Source organism: Notechis scutatus, chromosome 12 (genome assembly GCF_049901735.1).
Source record: "Notechis scutatus isolate UNSWTSFEM ecotype Mainland chromosome 12, rNotScu1.2, whole genome shotgun sequence".
NCBI lineage: Eukaryota > Metazoa > Chordata > Lepidosauria > Squamata > Elapidae > Notechis > Notechis scutatus.
The window spans coordinates 3,375,214-3,390,796 of NC_142020.1; the positions used below are offsets into that span (position 1 = coordinate 3,375,214).

At 43.9% G+C, this 15,583-nt stretch overlaps 1 protein-coding gene across 2 annotated transcripts; it reads left to right on the top strand.

Annotated features, from left to right (window-relative positions):
• Nucleotides 1-1,853: 1,853 nt before the first annotated feature.
• LOC113424210 (lipopolysaccharide-induced tumor necrosis factor-alpha factor homolog) lies at nucleotides 1,854-15,350 on the top strand. Of its 2 annotated transcripts, none has more exons than XM_087973114.1 (5): nucleotides 1,854-2,260; nucleotides 8,161-8,483; nucleotides 8,954-9,028; nucleotides 11,437-11,596; nucleotides 14,063-15,350. In XM_087973114.1, the coding sequence occupies exons 2-5, from the start codon at nucleotides 8,234-8,236 to the stop codon at nucleotides 14,169-14,171; spliced, it is 594 nt and encodes a 197-aa protein (XP_087829240.1). In that variant the 5' UTR covers nucleotides 1,854-2,260; nucleotides 8,161-8,233; the 3' UTR covers nucleotides 14,172-15,350. The 2 variants fall into 2 exon arrangements, with proteins under 2 accessions (XP_087829240.1, XP_026541602.1); XM_026685817.2 differs by having other exon boundaries at nucleotides 1,859-2,260; nucleotides 8,234-8,483.
• Nucleotides 15,351-15,583: the final 233 nt, after the last annotated feature.

The window sequence follows — 15,583 nt, forward strand, 5'->3', positions numbered from 1 at the left end:
GAGCCGGCCAATCGCACCTCCGACTGACCCCGCCAACCCCATCTCTTTTCTGTCTCCCATTGAGTCCCAGCCGATTGGCTGGGTCTTCTTTGGTTGCCCTGCACAGGAGAACAGAGCTGGAAAGTAGGCTAGTAAGGTGTGGGAGGGAATGGAGATTTTGCAGTAATCTTCCCCCAGGAGTGGAGACAGAATGGAGATTTTATAGTATTCTTCCCCTGCCACGCCCACCAAGCCACGCCCACAGAACCGGTAGTAAAAAAAAATTGAATCCCAGCACTGCAATCTCCTCTTCTTTGTGACAGCCCCTCAAGTACTGGAAGGAAGCTTTGGGGTGTGTCCCCACCCTAATACTTCTCTTCATTAGGCTAGACGTACCTAGTACCCTTAGCTGTTCATTCAAACATTGAACATTATTTCAGTACTTGAAAAAAGCGAACCATGATGTATTCATGATTTGGTGCAGGGACAGGTACCATCACATATCTTTTTACTTAATGGCCAACATGTTGCAAAAGTCCAATATGCCTTATTACAGTTTGTCACACAGTCAGCCAGATGTTTTAGACTTTTATCTACCTATCAAGCCCTTCCCAAGGACCGGAGATAGGCAGATGTTGTTGTTTGATTGTGTGATAAAAGTATCGTCACAGGATGTAAGCTGTTCCAAGTCAGGCTGCCTTTTGCAATTGACTGATGGCAAATTTGTCAATGGTGGTGGTGTTCAAGTGGTGTTCCAGTTGTTTTGAATTGCACCCAAGGCACCTATGGCTATTGGTACTACCTTTGCTTTCTTTTGCCACAGTTGTTTTATTTTTATTTCAAGGTCTTCGTGTTATTGTAATCATTATTATGTAATCATTATCCTCCCAAAGCGGTCAAGAGGTTGCCAGACTTTGCACTCCAAGTGATCTTTCATCTTGAGATTTTATACACACCCACACCCACACACACACATCATCCAACCAAAATAAAAATATAAATACATGCACTATACTTTCTTGAAAATATAAAGGGAGAACCTGAAAGTGGTTCATAAAGATTAATAATAATCACTGTTTATGTTGATAACTGCTTTATAAAGGAAAATTCAAGAGCAAAAAAAAAAACCTTTACAAAAATATATGGTTTAATAAAAAATATCTAAAATCAAACGGTATACGTGAATTTCTTTTGAAAAAGAATTCAGTGCATTAAGTGGTATCATTTGCATGGTAAAAGTTAAATGACCAAATAACCAAATGACCAAAATAAAGGACAAAAGTATTTTTTTGGAAAATAAATAAATCTAAAGACAGCTTTCTGAAAGAAAGAACTACCCTTTTTAAAATAATGGATGTGTTATATAAATCAAATGAATAAATCTGATTTACTAAAAGAATGTATAAGGTTATTCCACTCACAAAGTACATTTCCGGCCATCACACAGTGTTAAAAAATAAACTCTGCCTGGTATCTTTTAGTAAAGTTACACTGAACATTACCGTATATATTCACTGAGAAAATAGACCCCCAAAATTGGCTGCAGCTTATTAGCTTTGCGACTGAATATACACTCACACTCACCTACGTACACATACATAGTTTATATTGATACCGCTTTGAGACTGATTTTTAAAAAAACCAGTCACTTCCTTCTCAAAGTCACAAAAACCAGTGAAAGTATAATGAGACATGAAGGTGGGTAATTCAAGAACGTTTCCATCAAGCAATATTAAAAAGACTCCCAGCCACATCTTTCTCACTTCAGAGCTTCAAAATGCTTTGATGTCTTCAGATCTAAAGGAGAAACTCTGTGCTGAAACTGAATTCTTCACAAAGGCTTGAAGTTATTAAGTCTTGGATGTGTGCCCGGCCTAAATTAAGAGGGCCAAGAAAGAAACATCTTCCTTCTGAAATGGGGATTCTTCCACACGAAGCCTCAGGTGATGAACACAGATTCATCACTTGATTTCCATGTCAAGCACAAAACACTCGGCTTAAAAGAAATTAACCAAGTCCAGGCAAACATGTTATCCCACATTCCTTCCAGGGATGTTTGCCACAAATCTTTGGAGGAGGCTGGAGTTCTTGGAGGGGTAATTAAACGTTCCTGCCACCCTACTATTTCCTTCCTGTCACTACAGCTGATCTCTGTCACTCTTTGGTTCCATGTCGGCTGGAGGACCAGAGCATGCTCCAGTTTAAGCATTCAGCCCGGGGGTGAAGCCATCAACCAGTTGTGAGAAGAACACAAGGCTCGCCGCAGTTCTCGTCCACCAAGGTAAGAGATTTCTTTGACATCCTGAAATAGGAATAGGAAGGAAAACCCAAGACAACCCAAAGGTCCGTCTCTCTTCTGCATCAACAGGTGATGGTACTTGGCTGAGCAGATGCTGATGGAATGAGGGCCAGCCAAAGTTCTTTCTCAAGGTTAATTGCTCCTTGGTTTAATTCATACACTTATATTCTGTAAGCCAGGAGTTTATTTATTTATTTTTATGTTTTATTTATTTATTTTGATTTGTCAATCGCTTACAAGATAATAGGTATAAGTATATACGTAGTTATGAATACATGAGATGGGTACATTTTAGAAAAATAAAAGAAACAATATGACAGGGACGGTAGGCACGTTGGTGCGCTTATGCACGCCTCAAGAACTTATGCATACGTTCTTGGAAAAACTGCTGTTTTGAGGCTTTTTTGATACCCTGGCAGTACAAACTAGTGTGCCACCAATGAATCAGGTTTTAAATCATATCACAATAAGATTTTTAACACAGGCTGTTCAGATGTAAGTCCCATACTTGCTTGGTGCGGCTTATTTTTAGCTGCTTGGATGTAGGTTACAAGTGTTTTCCTTCCTTCCTTCCTTCCTTCCTTCCTTCCTTCCTTCCTTCCTTCCTTCCTTCCTTCCTTCCTTCCATTCTTTTTCTTTCTTTTTCCCTCTCCTTCCTTCCTTCTTTCCTCCCCCCAGAACATAAAAACACCCAGATTTCAAAGCAACACTTGGAAAAAAGTAAAAATAAGGAAAAGCAGAAATCCAACATTCAGCCAAATGTTTTGAATTTCTCAGAAAATTTCTCAGCTCTGGTTAGAAAGCTGAATAATTGACAAATGTCGGAACTTTTTAAATACTCTTTGTGGTTCAGAGGGGAGAGGTTGCTGAATGGCGGGCCTCATTCATTTCCTTCTTGCTGTCAATTATGGTCATGGAATTTATTGCTCCAGTTGTTTAATGCACTGAAGTCACTGGCTTAGTAACTGAGAATGTGGGGGGAAAAAACAAAAATTGAGAAATACTGTATAACAATTGGATTAAATGGGTACTTTTTCACTAGAACAGGAAAAAAAAAAATACTTCCATCTGATTGATTTGAATTCTGCAACATTAGTTGGTTTCCCTCCAACCTCTTTTATAGACAAATCCTTATCTATAAAATAAATTATGCACGAAACACTGCAGGATGTTTATTCTAAACACTTTTTTCTAGAATTATAACTGAATAACCAGATTGCAACATAGGACCTGTAGTTTGTGGTCTGGGAAAGGGGGAAGGTGGGGGGAGCGTGTTAAGGGCACATTTTCCTGATGACGGGTGAACTTTTAAATGGAAAAAGATGTTCAAATAAGTACCTGGATATATGCGAGATCTTCTGACCCTGATATCTCAATTCAGAATATAAAATTAGGGCTCCTCCTCTGGGCTTTGTAACGTGTTTACCTGTCAGCCCCCCAAAACCAAGAAAGACACGTGGTGATTCTCCTGAGCAGATTTTTTTAAATTGTTCCACGCCTTTGGCTAAAATCTTGCCAAACTGAAGCAAACTATTCCCTACACCAGGGGGTTCCAAGCTAAAGGTGTTTGATGATATTCCAGGGGTTGCAAAAATTTGGGTTTAGAAATTTCAAAATTATTGTGTATATGTCTAATTATATGCAGATAATTATTTATTTGTTAAGGGGTGCGAGAATATATCAGAAGCGTTTTAGGGGTGCGGGGTATAGAAAAGGTTGGGACCACCACCACCCCCGCCTTACATGAAGCATACGCTCTGGGAACTGTTAGGGAGTTGCTGTCTTCACCCTCTTTCTCTCACACAAGCTATCTGAACAGGGTTGACTCTTGGTCCTCTGGAAGGCCCCATTCCCTTCTGGGCATCCAGGCCAGTTACTGTCTGTATGTTGAGCCCTTCAGAAGGCTACCTCAATGACACTCAAGGAGCAGAGGTGGCATTCAGCCAGTTCTGACCAGTTCTGGAGAACCAGTAGTGGAAATTTTGAGTAGTTTGGAGAACTGGCCAATGCGACCTCTGACTGGTTCCGCCAACCCCATCTCTTCTCTGCCTCCCATTGAGTCCCAGCTGATCGGCTGGGTCTTCTTTGGTTGCCCTGCACAGGAGAAACAGAGCTGGAAAGTAGGTCATTGGGGTGGGGAGGGAAAGGGGATTTTGCAGCATCCTTCCCCTGCCATGCCCACCAAGCCATGCCCACCAAGCCACGTCCATAGACCCGGTAGTAAAAAAAAATTGTATCTCACCACTGTCAAGGAGGGCAACCAAGGAACTTAAAATCACAAAGGTGTAAATTAGGTGAATAGCTGGAGGAGAGAATGAAACAAAGAGCTCAATGGGGAAATGCCAGGCTAGCTACAAATAAGAATCCACGTTAATTAAAAACAAAACAAAGCACACAGAGTAGCTAGGCTTAAAAGGGGAATTTCAGAAAAAGACAAGTGGGGTCTTGCCTGTATCCCTCAGCGTGACTGTGGTGCTCCTCAACAAAAAATATCCATCACATTGTGTCCTAATGTCCATCAAGAGCTTACACCGGCTCAATGTCTGATTTTTTTTTCAACATAGGCCACCCTGTCCTGGCTGGGTGGACTAGACATTAACAAGTCACTTGAAGTTGTGAAGGCTCCAACACTGGAAGTTTTAACAAAGTGGATAACCATTTGTCTGAAATGGTACTGTAGGATTTCCTGCCTAAGCAGGGGGTTAGACTAGAAGACCTCTAAGATCCCTTTCAACTCTGCTATTCTATTCTATTCTATTCTATTCTATTCTACTCTACTCTACTCTACTCTACTCTACTCTACTCTACTCTATTCTATTCTATTCTAACCACTATGTCCATGTATTTGCCATATGCTAAATAAATCAATCAATCAGAAAAAGGGAGGTGCCAAGTTATGTTTTGATTGAAAGAAAAACCCTGCCTCTCCTTTAATCACGATACTCATTAGAAGGACAGGAACCAAGGGTATTTGGAATTTGAATTTGAACGATAAGATTCTATCGACAATGAGAAAAAGCATCTGATCGATGTAAAACAGCAAATAAATTATTATCCAATAAGTTAAACAGGATTGTTCTATTTTAATGCATTATCTAGAGACGTTACTAAAACATTTTGTAAAGAAGCCCGAGAAACAAAGCATTAGATTTACATTTATGGGCGTCGTTATATTTACATATGACTCTGCACTTATGTTTATGTGACGCAGAATACAAAGCTTTCTAATCTAATTACAAGGGCTGTGCAAGTCTTCAAAAATCCATTTCTGACAAAGGGAAATAGTAGCAAACGTGTTTTGATCCCTGACGTGGAGATCTGTGTGGCCTGAAGGTGATTTGATTATGTGCAATCAAGGCATTTTTGACTCCCAGGGACACATAAATGGATTTTCTCCAAGACAATCTGTCCCCAAATTTGCCTTTCAGGGCTTCTCGGGGTGTATTCATCGCCACTGTAACTGAGTCCATCCACCTGGCTGCTGGTTATCCTCTTCTCTTTCCTTTCACCTTTCCCCATGGGTTTTTTTTTTGGGGTGCTTCCATGATGAAAGGATTTGCCGGTGACTCCCAGTTGTGAAATCCTTTACTGTCCCTGCAAAGTTGCCCATCAAAGTGGTATCCATTAATCTGGTCAGAGTTACCCACTTTCGAACTCCTGGGTTAGTTGGAGCTGGAGCTGGAGCATGTGATGGGAGCTCACCCCTATGGCAACGGGACTCGAACATGAGTCTGCCGATCTCAGCCCAGCATTCTAACCTCGTGACCCAGCATGCTCCAGCTACCTCTCCAGAGAGCTGCATCTTTGCATAACATAAAAGTAGAATAATTTGAACCTGGTCATTTGGGCCTCGAGTGAGAACTCTTAAGTTAATTGCCTAATGCTTCACTTCTATGTTTTCTTTCATGGTGGTTTCAGGAATCTTCTCCAACACCCAAAGGCTCCAAAATACTCTTGCTATGCTAAAAGTCTGTAAAGATTCTCCATCATCCAGGTCATGGTTATCCCAAAAGGAGGCAACTGAACTTCCTTGTTTTTTTCTTTTGAAGATGTTTCACTTCTCACCCAAGAAGCTTCTTCAGCTTCTGAATGAATGGTGGATAATTCCACCGGAACTGAAGAACTGAAGAACTGAAGAACTAAGCTATTACTGAGAACATAGACTAATAGTGGCTTGTTCAATAAAACAAACCACTATTAATCTATGTTCTCAGTCATCCAGGTCATGGTTGTCCCAAAGCTGCTTTTTCAGGAGGCAACTGAACTTCCTTGTTTTTTCTTTTGAAGATGTTTCGCTTCTCATCCAAGAAGCTTCTTCAAGTGCTTTCAAGTGTTTCAACAACCCTCTAAAAAAAGGGCTGTCAAACTCCCGGCTGGATGTGTCACGTGCTGACCATTCCCATGCCTGGTTTAGTGAAGGCGGGGGAAGCCCTGATACGTCACATGATGCTGCTGTGACAATGTCAGTTTGACACCACTGAGCTAGAAGGAGGCAAATGATCAGCTGTCTGCAAGGAGTATAAATCCTTCCCTTCCCCACCATCCTGTCAGAGCTAAAGAAGCTTCTTGGATGAGAAGCGAAATGTCTTCAAATAAAAAAAAACAGAAAGTCCAGTTGCTTCCTGGAAAAAAGCACCTTTGGGCCTTCCTATCCTACATCTTCAAGGTCCAACTTTCTCTTCCATAGAGTGTCACCAGAAGAAAAAACATGGCTTGCACTGTGGTATTCTGGTCCTTGTATACTACCACACCTGGATATTGGCCAAAGCCTCCATGGCTGTTGGACCAAATGCTAGTCTACAGCACAGTGCCTGACCTAATTGAAGCAAAATTACCTCCCTTCATTCAACTCTACCAATGCCTTGGTTTTTTTTAAAGTGCTGGTAGTGAAAATGAGAATATTTCCCAATATATTGCTCATTTGATTTGAGATAGATTTTGATAAATCTCGGGCGCAAAGAAGCTTAGAGTCTCTATTTAGGGAAAACATAATTGATCATGTTTGACAGAGTCTGTGGCAGCATCAGGGAAGAGTTGGGTCTCAATCAATCAGAATAGAGCTGGAAGGGACCTTGGAGGTCTTCTAGTCCAGCCCCCTCCTGCTCAAGCAGGAGACCCCATACAATTTGAGACAATTGGCTGTCCATCTCTTCTTAAAAGCCTCCACTAATGGAGCAGCCGCAAGTCCTTCCACTGGTTAATTGTTCTCGCTGTTAGGAAATTCCTCCTTAGTTCTAGGTGGCTTCTCTCCTTGATTAGTTGCTGTCCCTTGTTTCTTGTCTTGCCTTCTGATGCTTTGGACAATAAATTGACCCCCTCTTCTTTATGGCAGCCCCTCAAGTACTGGAAGACTGCTATCACGTCTCCCCTAATTCTTCTTTTCTTTAGAGAAGACCTATCCAGTTCTTGCAGCCGTTCTTCATATGTTTTAGTCTCCAGCTCTGTAATCATCTTAGTTGCTCTTCTCTGAACTTTTTCCAAAGTCTCAACGTCTTTTTGTAATATGGTGACCAAAACTGGATGGAGATTTCCTAGGATGCTACTAAGGCTTTATAAAGTGGAATGAACTTTGTTTAACAAGGCAAAGAGTTTGTGAGGCCTGGCCTGGAAAACATGCTCCTACACCAGCCAGTTGGATTGATCTTTGCAGCTTGGTTTGGAGCAAGAAATGTTTTATGCATGGACAGCTACATTCGAACACTATTTTAAGTGCTTTAGCTTCTTCAGTAATTTGCTAGAGATACCTCCGATGAAACTGTGCAAGGACAGGAGAGTTAAAATGCAACCTTAACCCTGTGGCTTGTGTTGCTTCCAACACCAGAGACGGCTAACAGGTGGAAAACGAGACGTTTGCTCTCTGACCTGCTTGCTCTCTTTTGTAGGAAGAGATTTATTGGTTTCTTTGCTTATCTGTCCCCCCGTCCCTCATATTCTTGATCCGCCCTTCACCCTCAGATGTCTGGAATAAAGATGTCCCAGCAGAAGGAGAAGGTCTCCGTTCCCATGGTGACGTTGTCTGTGCCCCAGGAACCTTATGCTGTGGGATATTCTGCTTCGTACACCCCGGAGGCCTACACGTCGCAGCCCTACAATCCACAAATGTATGGCCCGCAACCCTACTGCTCAGAGCCACAAAGCTATAAACAATACGCGTCAGATCCATGCGCCCCCAACCATTCGGAGATCGAGCATTATCGCGTGACAGGTATGTGCCAGGTGCCTTTCCAAGGGTGAGGAGGTCTGGATCGGTGGTGGGATTCAAAAGGTTTTACCACCGGTTCGGTGGGCATGCTTTGCGCATTTGCACACACTTTGCGTGTGCATCAAACGCGCACTTTGTGAAGACACAGAGGCATTCCAACTCACCTCCTGCAAGACCGCACTGTCCTGGTCACTTCAGCAGCTGCCGTGCAGCACTCTGTTGTGCCATGCAAAGCAGCTGCACTTCAAATTCAGAGGATAAAGGTGAGCAAGGGAGCCCAGATGTGCGGGTGGGCCCAACAGCAGAGCGGCAGAAAGAACCAGTTTGGTCTCTGCTGCTCATCGGTGCTACCGGCTCAGCAGAACCGGGCCGAACCAATTGAATACCACCACTGGTTCTGGATCAAAAGAGGGTTGGGTTTGAGGCTTGATTCAAACCCTCTGCAATGCTTCTTTCCTTCCTCCTTGATGCAGATGCTTGCTGTTACGAAGTTTCATCTCCGCCTCCGTATAGCTGTGAAGAAGTGCCTTGTGACACATTAGGACCAGGTATGCAGCAGAAACTTATATGCTGAAGATTGATGCTTATACAGGCAGTCCTTGGCCTACAACTATTCATTTAGGGACTGTTCAAACTTACAACGGCACTGAAAAAAGTGACTTATGACCAGTCGTCATACATATGACCGCTGTACCATTCTCAAGTTCTTGTGATTCAAATTTGGGCACTTGGCAACTGCCATGTATTTACAGAGGTTGCAGCATCCCAAGTTATGTGATTTGAGGCATAGATAGATAAATAGATAGATAAACAGACAGACATAGAGAGACAGGTAGGTAAGAGAGGGGGAAGAAGATGGATATATATATATATAGAGAGAGATACAGACAGACAGATACAGACAAAAGAAAGAAAGAAAGAAAGAAAGAAAGAAAGAAAGAAAGAAAGAAAGAAAGAAAGAAAGAAAGAAAGAAAGAAAGAAAGAAAGAAAGAAAGAAAGAAAGAAAGAAAGAAAGAAAGAAAGAAAGAAAGAAAGAAAGAAAGAAAGAAAGAAAGAAAGAAAGAAAGAAAGAAAGAAAGAGACAGAGACACAGATTGACAGAGGGATAGTCCAGAATACTGGAAATACAAGATGTCTCATTTATGGCCATTTGCAGATAGACAAAGTGGATTGTTAGTACACTATTCACATCTAAGTTTATGATGCAGTTGTGACTTATTCTGGACACCTAAGACCTCACACTAGACCGATACCTGGGGAGAACAACGCCCACGGTCCCTGAATTTCCTGCTTAAGGTTCTTAAGAAGGTTTTTCAAGGACCAGGAAGAGTCTCGGCAAATGTTAAGCGATAGGAGTGTGGCAAATGACAGGGCGCCCATTTAATTAGAAGGACACGTATGAGACAAGATTTTTCTCTTTATTGGTGTTCCAAGAAACCTCCTGAACTGAACCCCTTCAAGGTGTTTCTGTTTGAAGACTGCTGGCGGAGTCTCTGGGAGGCCCAGAAGCATTTGTGCAAATAGAAGCGATGCCTCACACTTGCTCTTTTTAATCAAAAGCCTTTTATGAAAGTACAGTATTTAAGGGCAGATACAGCACAGCGTCTATGTGGAACAGCTTGAGAGATGGACAACGTCAGGTCCCAAGGATAGAGATGGGTTTAAATTGCCCGACTAAGATAAAAGAAGGGATGCGGTGGCTCAGTGGCTTAAGACGCTGAGATAGTCGATCAGAAAGGTCAGCAGTTCGGCGGTTCGAATCCCTAGCGCCGTGTGACGGAGCGAGCTCCCGTTATTTGTCCCAGCTTCTGCTAACCTATCAGTTCGAAAGCACGTAAACAATGCAAGTAGAAAAATAGGGACTCCTTTGGTGGGAAGGGAACAGCGTTCCTCCATGTGCCTTCGGCGTTTAGTCATGCCAGCCACAGGACCACGGAGACGTCTTCGGACAGCGCTGGCTCTTCGGCTTTGAAACAGAGATGAGCATCACCCCCCTAGAGCCAGAAACGACTAGCACAGATGTGTGAGGCGAACCTTTACCTTTACCTAAGAGAAAAGATGGGGAAAGGGATGTGGGAAAAGCTTCTTCCCAGGAGATCTTTTCACAAAGCCATCTTTCCCAGGAAAAAAAGAAGCTTTCAACCTCTTTCCTGGGAAAATCTTTCAAAGCTTTTTGCTTTTTTAAAATGCCTCCTGGAGTTTGCTGAGCTTCCTCGATTCACGGGCTGGTGGGAAGACCTGCTGTTGTTTTCGGGATATTTGCTTCCAATGTTTGAAAATTTCACCAGTTGCCCAGCCTTCCCAGTCTGAAAAAGCAGAAGGGACCTTGGAGGTCTTCTAGTCCAACCCCCTGCTCAAGCAGGAGACCCTAGACCATTTCAGACAATAGCAATAAGCACTTAGACTTAGACAGTGCTCTACAGTCCTCTCTAAGCAGTTTACAGAGTCAGCCTCTTGCCCCTAACAATCAGGGTCCTCATTGTACCCACCTCGAAGGATGAAAGGCTGAGTCAACCTTGAGTCGGTCAGAATTGAACTGCTGGCAGTTTGCTGAGTCAGCCTGCAATATGCATTTTAACCACTGTGCACCATGGAAGGAAGGAAGGAAGGAAGGAAGGAAGGAAGGAAGGAAGGAAGGAAGGAAGGAAGGAAGGAAGGAAGGAAGGAAGGAAGGAAGGAAGGAAGGAAAATAGCAATAGCACTTAGACTTATATATCGCTTCACAGTGCTTTTCCAGCCCTCTCTAAGCGGTTTACAGAGTCAGCCTGTTGCCCCCAACAATCTGGGTCCTCATTTTACCCACCTCAGAAGGACGGAAGGCTGAGTCAACCTTGAGCCTGGTGAGATTGGAAGTGCCAAACTGCAGGCAGCCAGCTGTCCAGAAGAGACAGCTGAAAAGCTCTGGATGTTAGAGATGAAATGCACATTGATGTCTCTCCCCTCTCCGCCCCACAGTCTGCATGGACTCATCCCCACCTGTTGTGGTGGCTGGGATCTTCTCCAGTAAACCTGCGTCCACCATCTGCCCCTGTTGCCGACAGATCATCACCACTGAGGTGGTCTTCCGTGTGGGGTGCCTCACCTATGCCCTCTCGACCTGCCTGTGTCTGGTGGGGTGAGTGTCCATGCTTTGTAACTTTATAGTTGTCTTCCGACACTTTCATGGAGTTCAGGGGTGGGATTCTACTGGTTCGGACGTTAAATTTACATCTGGTTTGCCGAAGTGGTAGTTGAACTGACCGCCTGGCTCTGCCCTCCCCTCCCCTCCCAGGAGTCTCTACGCAGCCTGTTTTGGATGCAGGTAATTGCAGGGTCTGCGCGGAGGTTCTGGGAAGGGGTCAAATGGGCCTTCCGGAAGTCTGGAGATGAGCCTGTTTCTGGCTTCCGGAGGGCTTCCGTAGCCCGGAGGAGACCATTTTCACCCTCTCAGAGGCCCGAGGGAAGCTTCCGGACCCTGGGGAAGGCGAAAAATGGCCCTACTGCAAGTTCCGGTAGGCCACGCCCACCATGGCCACACCCACCCAGCAACCAGGTAGACAAACTCAGACACAACGTTTTCCCCCGTTGAGTTAGAAGAGAGGTTCTAGAGCAGGGGTGTCCAACCTTGGTAACGTTACGCCTGGAGGACTTCAACTCCCAGAATTCCCCAGCCAGCAAAGCTGGCTGGGGAATTCTGGGAGTTGAAGTCCTCCAGGCGTAACGTTACCAAGGTTGGACACCCCTGTTCTAGAGGGTCAAAACACTCAAGATGGATGTCCATGCCCTCAGCCCCACTCCTTTTCACCTCTATCATGCTGGCTTCCCCCTATATATATATATATTTAAATCCCCTCCAGCCTTGAGAAAAGGCTTCAGGGATGAAAAACGGAGGCCTCAGGCCAGAGACGGGAACATTTTGGGAGCTGAGTGTTATCCTGAAGTTCCTTTGGGAGGAAACCCAGGGATGCCATGGGTGGGGGGGCTGGCACAGTGGGATAGACTTGGGACTTTCTTTTGGCTTTGGGGGGTTTGTAGGGGCCTCATTGCAGGTAACCCAGAGGGTTTTACAGGAGTGCAAAAGAAAGGAACGGTGCGCCATTTTGAGGCAAGCTCCACCCCCTTGGAACCTGCACAGTGACATTTGCATATAGTTACAAAGGGGGTGGAGCTGCTTTGGCCCTGTTGAAGAAACCTCCGGATCCTGGAGGTGTCTTTGGTCCGAATTCAGTCCTCCTGGCCCAGTGTTTCTCCGTCTCAGCCACTCAGTCCATACATACCTTTAGAATGAATGAGCTGGAAGGGATCTTGGAGGTCTTCTACTCCAGCCCCCTGCTCAAGCAGGAGACTATACCATTCCAGACAAGTGGCTGTCCAGTCTCTTCTTAAAAACTTCCAGTGATGACAATGTCTGAATGCAAGTTGTTCCACTGGTTAATCGTCCTCACTGTTAAGAAGTTTCTCAATTCCAGGTTGCTTCTCTCCTTGATCAGTTTCCAACCATTGTTTCTTGTTCTGCCCTCTGGTGTTTTGGAGAATAATTTGATCCCCTCTTCTTTGTGGAAGCCCCTCAAATACTGTTATCATGTCGCCCCGAGTCCTTCTTTTCTCTAGACTAGCCAAACTGATCCTGCAACCGCTCTTCATCTGTTTCAGTCTCCAGGCCTTTGGTCATCTTAGTTGCTCCTCTTTGAACTTTTTCCAACATCTTAAAGTTGGCTGGGTAATTCTGGGAATTGACTGAGGTTGAGAAACACTTTTTGCTCTTGTGTAACCTTACAGAAACTCCTGCTGTAAGAAGCTTACCATCTCTTAGCAGAGATCTCCAAACTTGGCAACTTTTAAGACTTGTGGACTTCAACTCCCAGAACTGGTTGGAGAAGTTGCCAAGTTTGGGGACCCCTGATCTATAGCAGCGTTCCTCAAACTTGGCGACATTAAGATAAGGGGACTCCAACTCCCAGAATTCCTTAGCCAGCCATGCTAGCTGGGGAATTCTGGGAGTTGAAGTCCACCTATTGTAACATTTTCAAGGCTGAGAAATATTGACCTATAAGGGATAAAGCTAGCAAAGTAGGTAGTTCTTCAAGAGGGACATATTTTGACTTAAGTTTCAATAAAATCTCAGGTTGCCTTCTCCAACCAGAACTGGGACTGCAATCGAAGACTGGAAACTTGGAATCTTGAGAGTTCACTGACCTGTATTAGGCTGTCTAAGGTCTCGAGCAGGGCTCTTCCAAGCGTGGTAACTTTAAGACTTGTGGACTTCAACTCCCAGAATTCCATAGTCAGCATGGCTGGTTGAGGAATTCTGGGAGTTGAAGTTCACAAGAAAGTTGCCAAGTTTGGAGAGCTTTGGTCTCGAGTTGCTGGGGTTGGTTGAAGGGCAATAATTCTGTATTTTTAGTTTGACATTTTTGGGGGTATTTTCCACTCTCATACTGCTGGGTCATTGGGAACTGCCTGAACCAGAATGGATGATGGTTGGTCTATACAATTTTGAAATGGATTTCTTGGTGTAATAATTTCATGGCATATTGTCAACCCATAAGAAAACCCTTTTCAAGCCATGGTCTGTCTTTTTATTTTCTTACATGGCTTCCAGGTGCTGCCTGGGCTGCTGTCTTATCCCCTTCATGTCCAAATGCTGTAAGGACGTCGATCATTATTGTCCCTGTTGCCGATATCACATCTACCGGTATAAAAGGATCTAGCTGCTTGGAAGAATGGCCCAGCTGTCTCCTTGGAAATCAAATGGGAGCAAAGGGGTTTCCAACTTGGATGGATTCACATATTCCGTCCTGGACTGTTCTTATGTTTGGAACTGGATTGCACTGTGCAGGATGTGCTCCCTGGTCTGTGGTGAAACTGGCTGGGCTCCGGTCAGCACTGGCCTTCAGCCTCCTAAGCAGGGAAGCGGCTTTCAGCTGGTTAAGGATCTGCTCTAGGATTTTCTGTATTACTTCCCTGGTATTTGAGGTTTGTGGATTAACTGTCAACTCATAAAATATGTCTATGGTCTTTTTAGAGTTGCCAACAGAATGGGAGGGAGGAGCAGTGGGCAACTTGCATTCCATAAATGTTTTCCAAGGTAGTTTCTAGGTGACCAAAGTTTCTGCCACACAAAATTCTAACTGGAGAGTATGATTGATGACTCTGGGCTATGAATGTGTCCAATTGGAGAATATGAATTATGATACACCCAGGGGGTGGGGGGAAACCAGGGTCAAGGGTGATAGTGAATGATGTGTCTCAGAGTCAGCTACACCCAGGCAGTGCTGGACATGTTAACTCCTAATAAATCTTCTTTAAATTTTGAAAATTCAGCTAGTCTCATGATTTAAATGGGGGTAACTACCGGAACCCTGACATTAAGTCTGTTTTTGGTTTTTCTTTTGTGAATCCTTTGGTACGCTTCCTTCTCAAGGCAGCTTAAATCCATCTCCACCACATATCTCCTCTAAGGACCATGTCAACAATGCACCATTTATGTCCTACCAAGCATCTTCTGGCTTGCTAATTTGCTGGAGGCCACTTTTACATGCTTTTTACTTCATGCTGGACTGATCAAATCCTTCATTTTTCTCCTGACCCAATTTTCATTTGGTTGGATAAAGAAACTTCAGAGAAATCTCTCCATTCCTTGGCCTGAAGGGGTCCCCAAACAGTGAAAATGGAGTCCAAGGCCAGGCCATCAGAGCCACATCCATTTTTAATATGCATTTAAAAAGAGGGTGGGGCTTTGGTTGCATGGTGGTGGTTGTCATCTTGACTTTTTGGGACTATCTCCATGTAGATTATCCTTCCTGCCCCGATATTTGATACAGAATTTGGAAAAGCTGTTTGTTCCAGCTCTTGTTTTAGGGGATTAATTGTTATGATTTTGATTCTTTATGTGGACAGGGTAATGACAAAGCTTTCTCATTGGATGGGAGAGCAGGACACGTTCCTTGGATGATGCTCTTATTTTGTTGCACTGGTTAAAGAAATGGTTCCTGTGTTGTTCCCTAATGTTTTATTTCCTTTGGTAAGGAAGATGGAGGACACGGGCAGCTGAAGGTGGGAGGAAGAAAAAGAGCAAAGGAGGAAGGATGGTGATCCTTGGTCCCTATTTCTTGACTTCAGC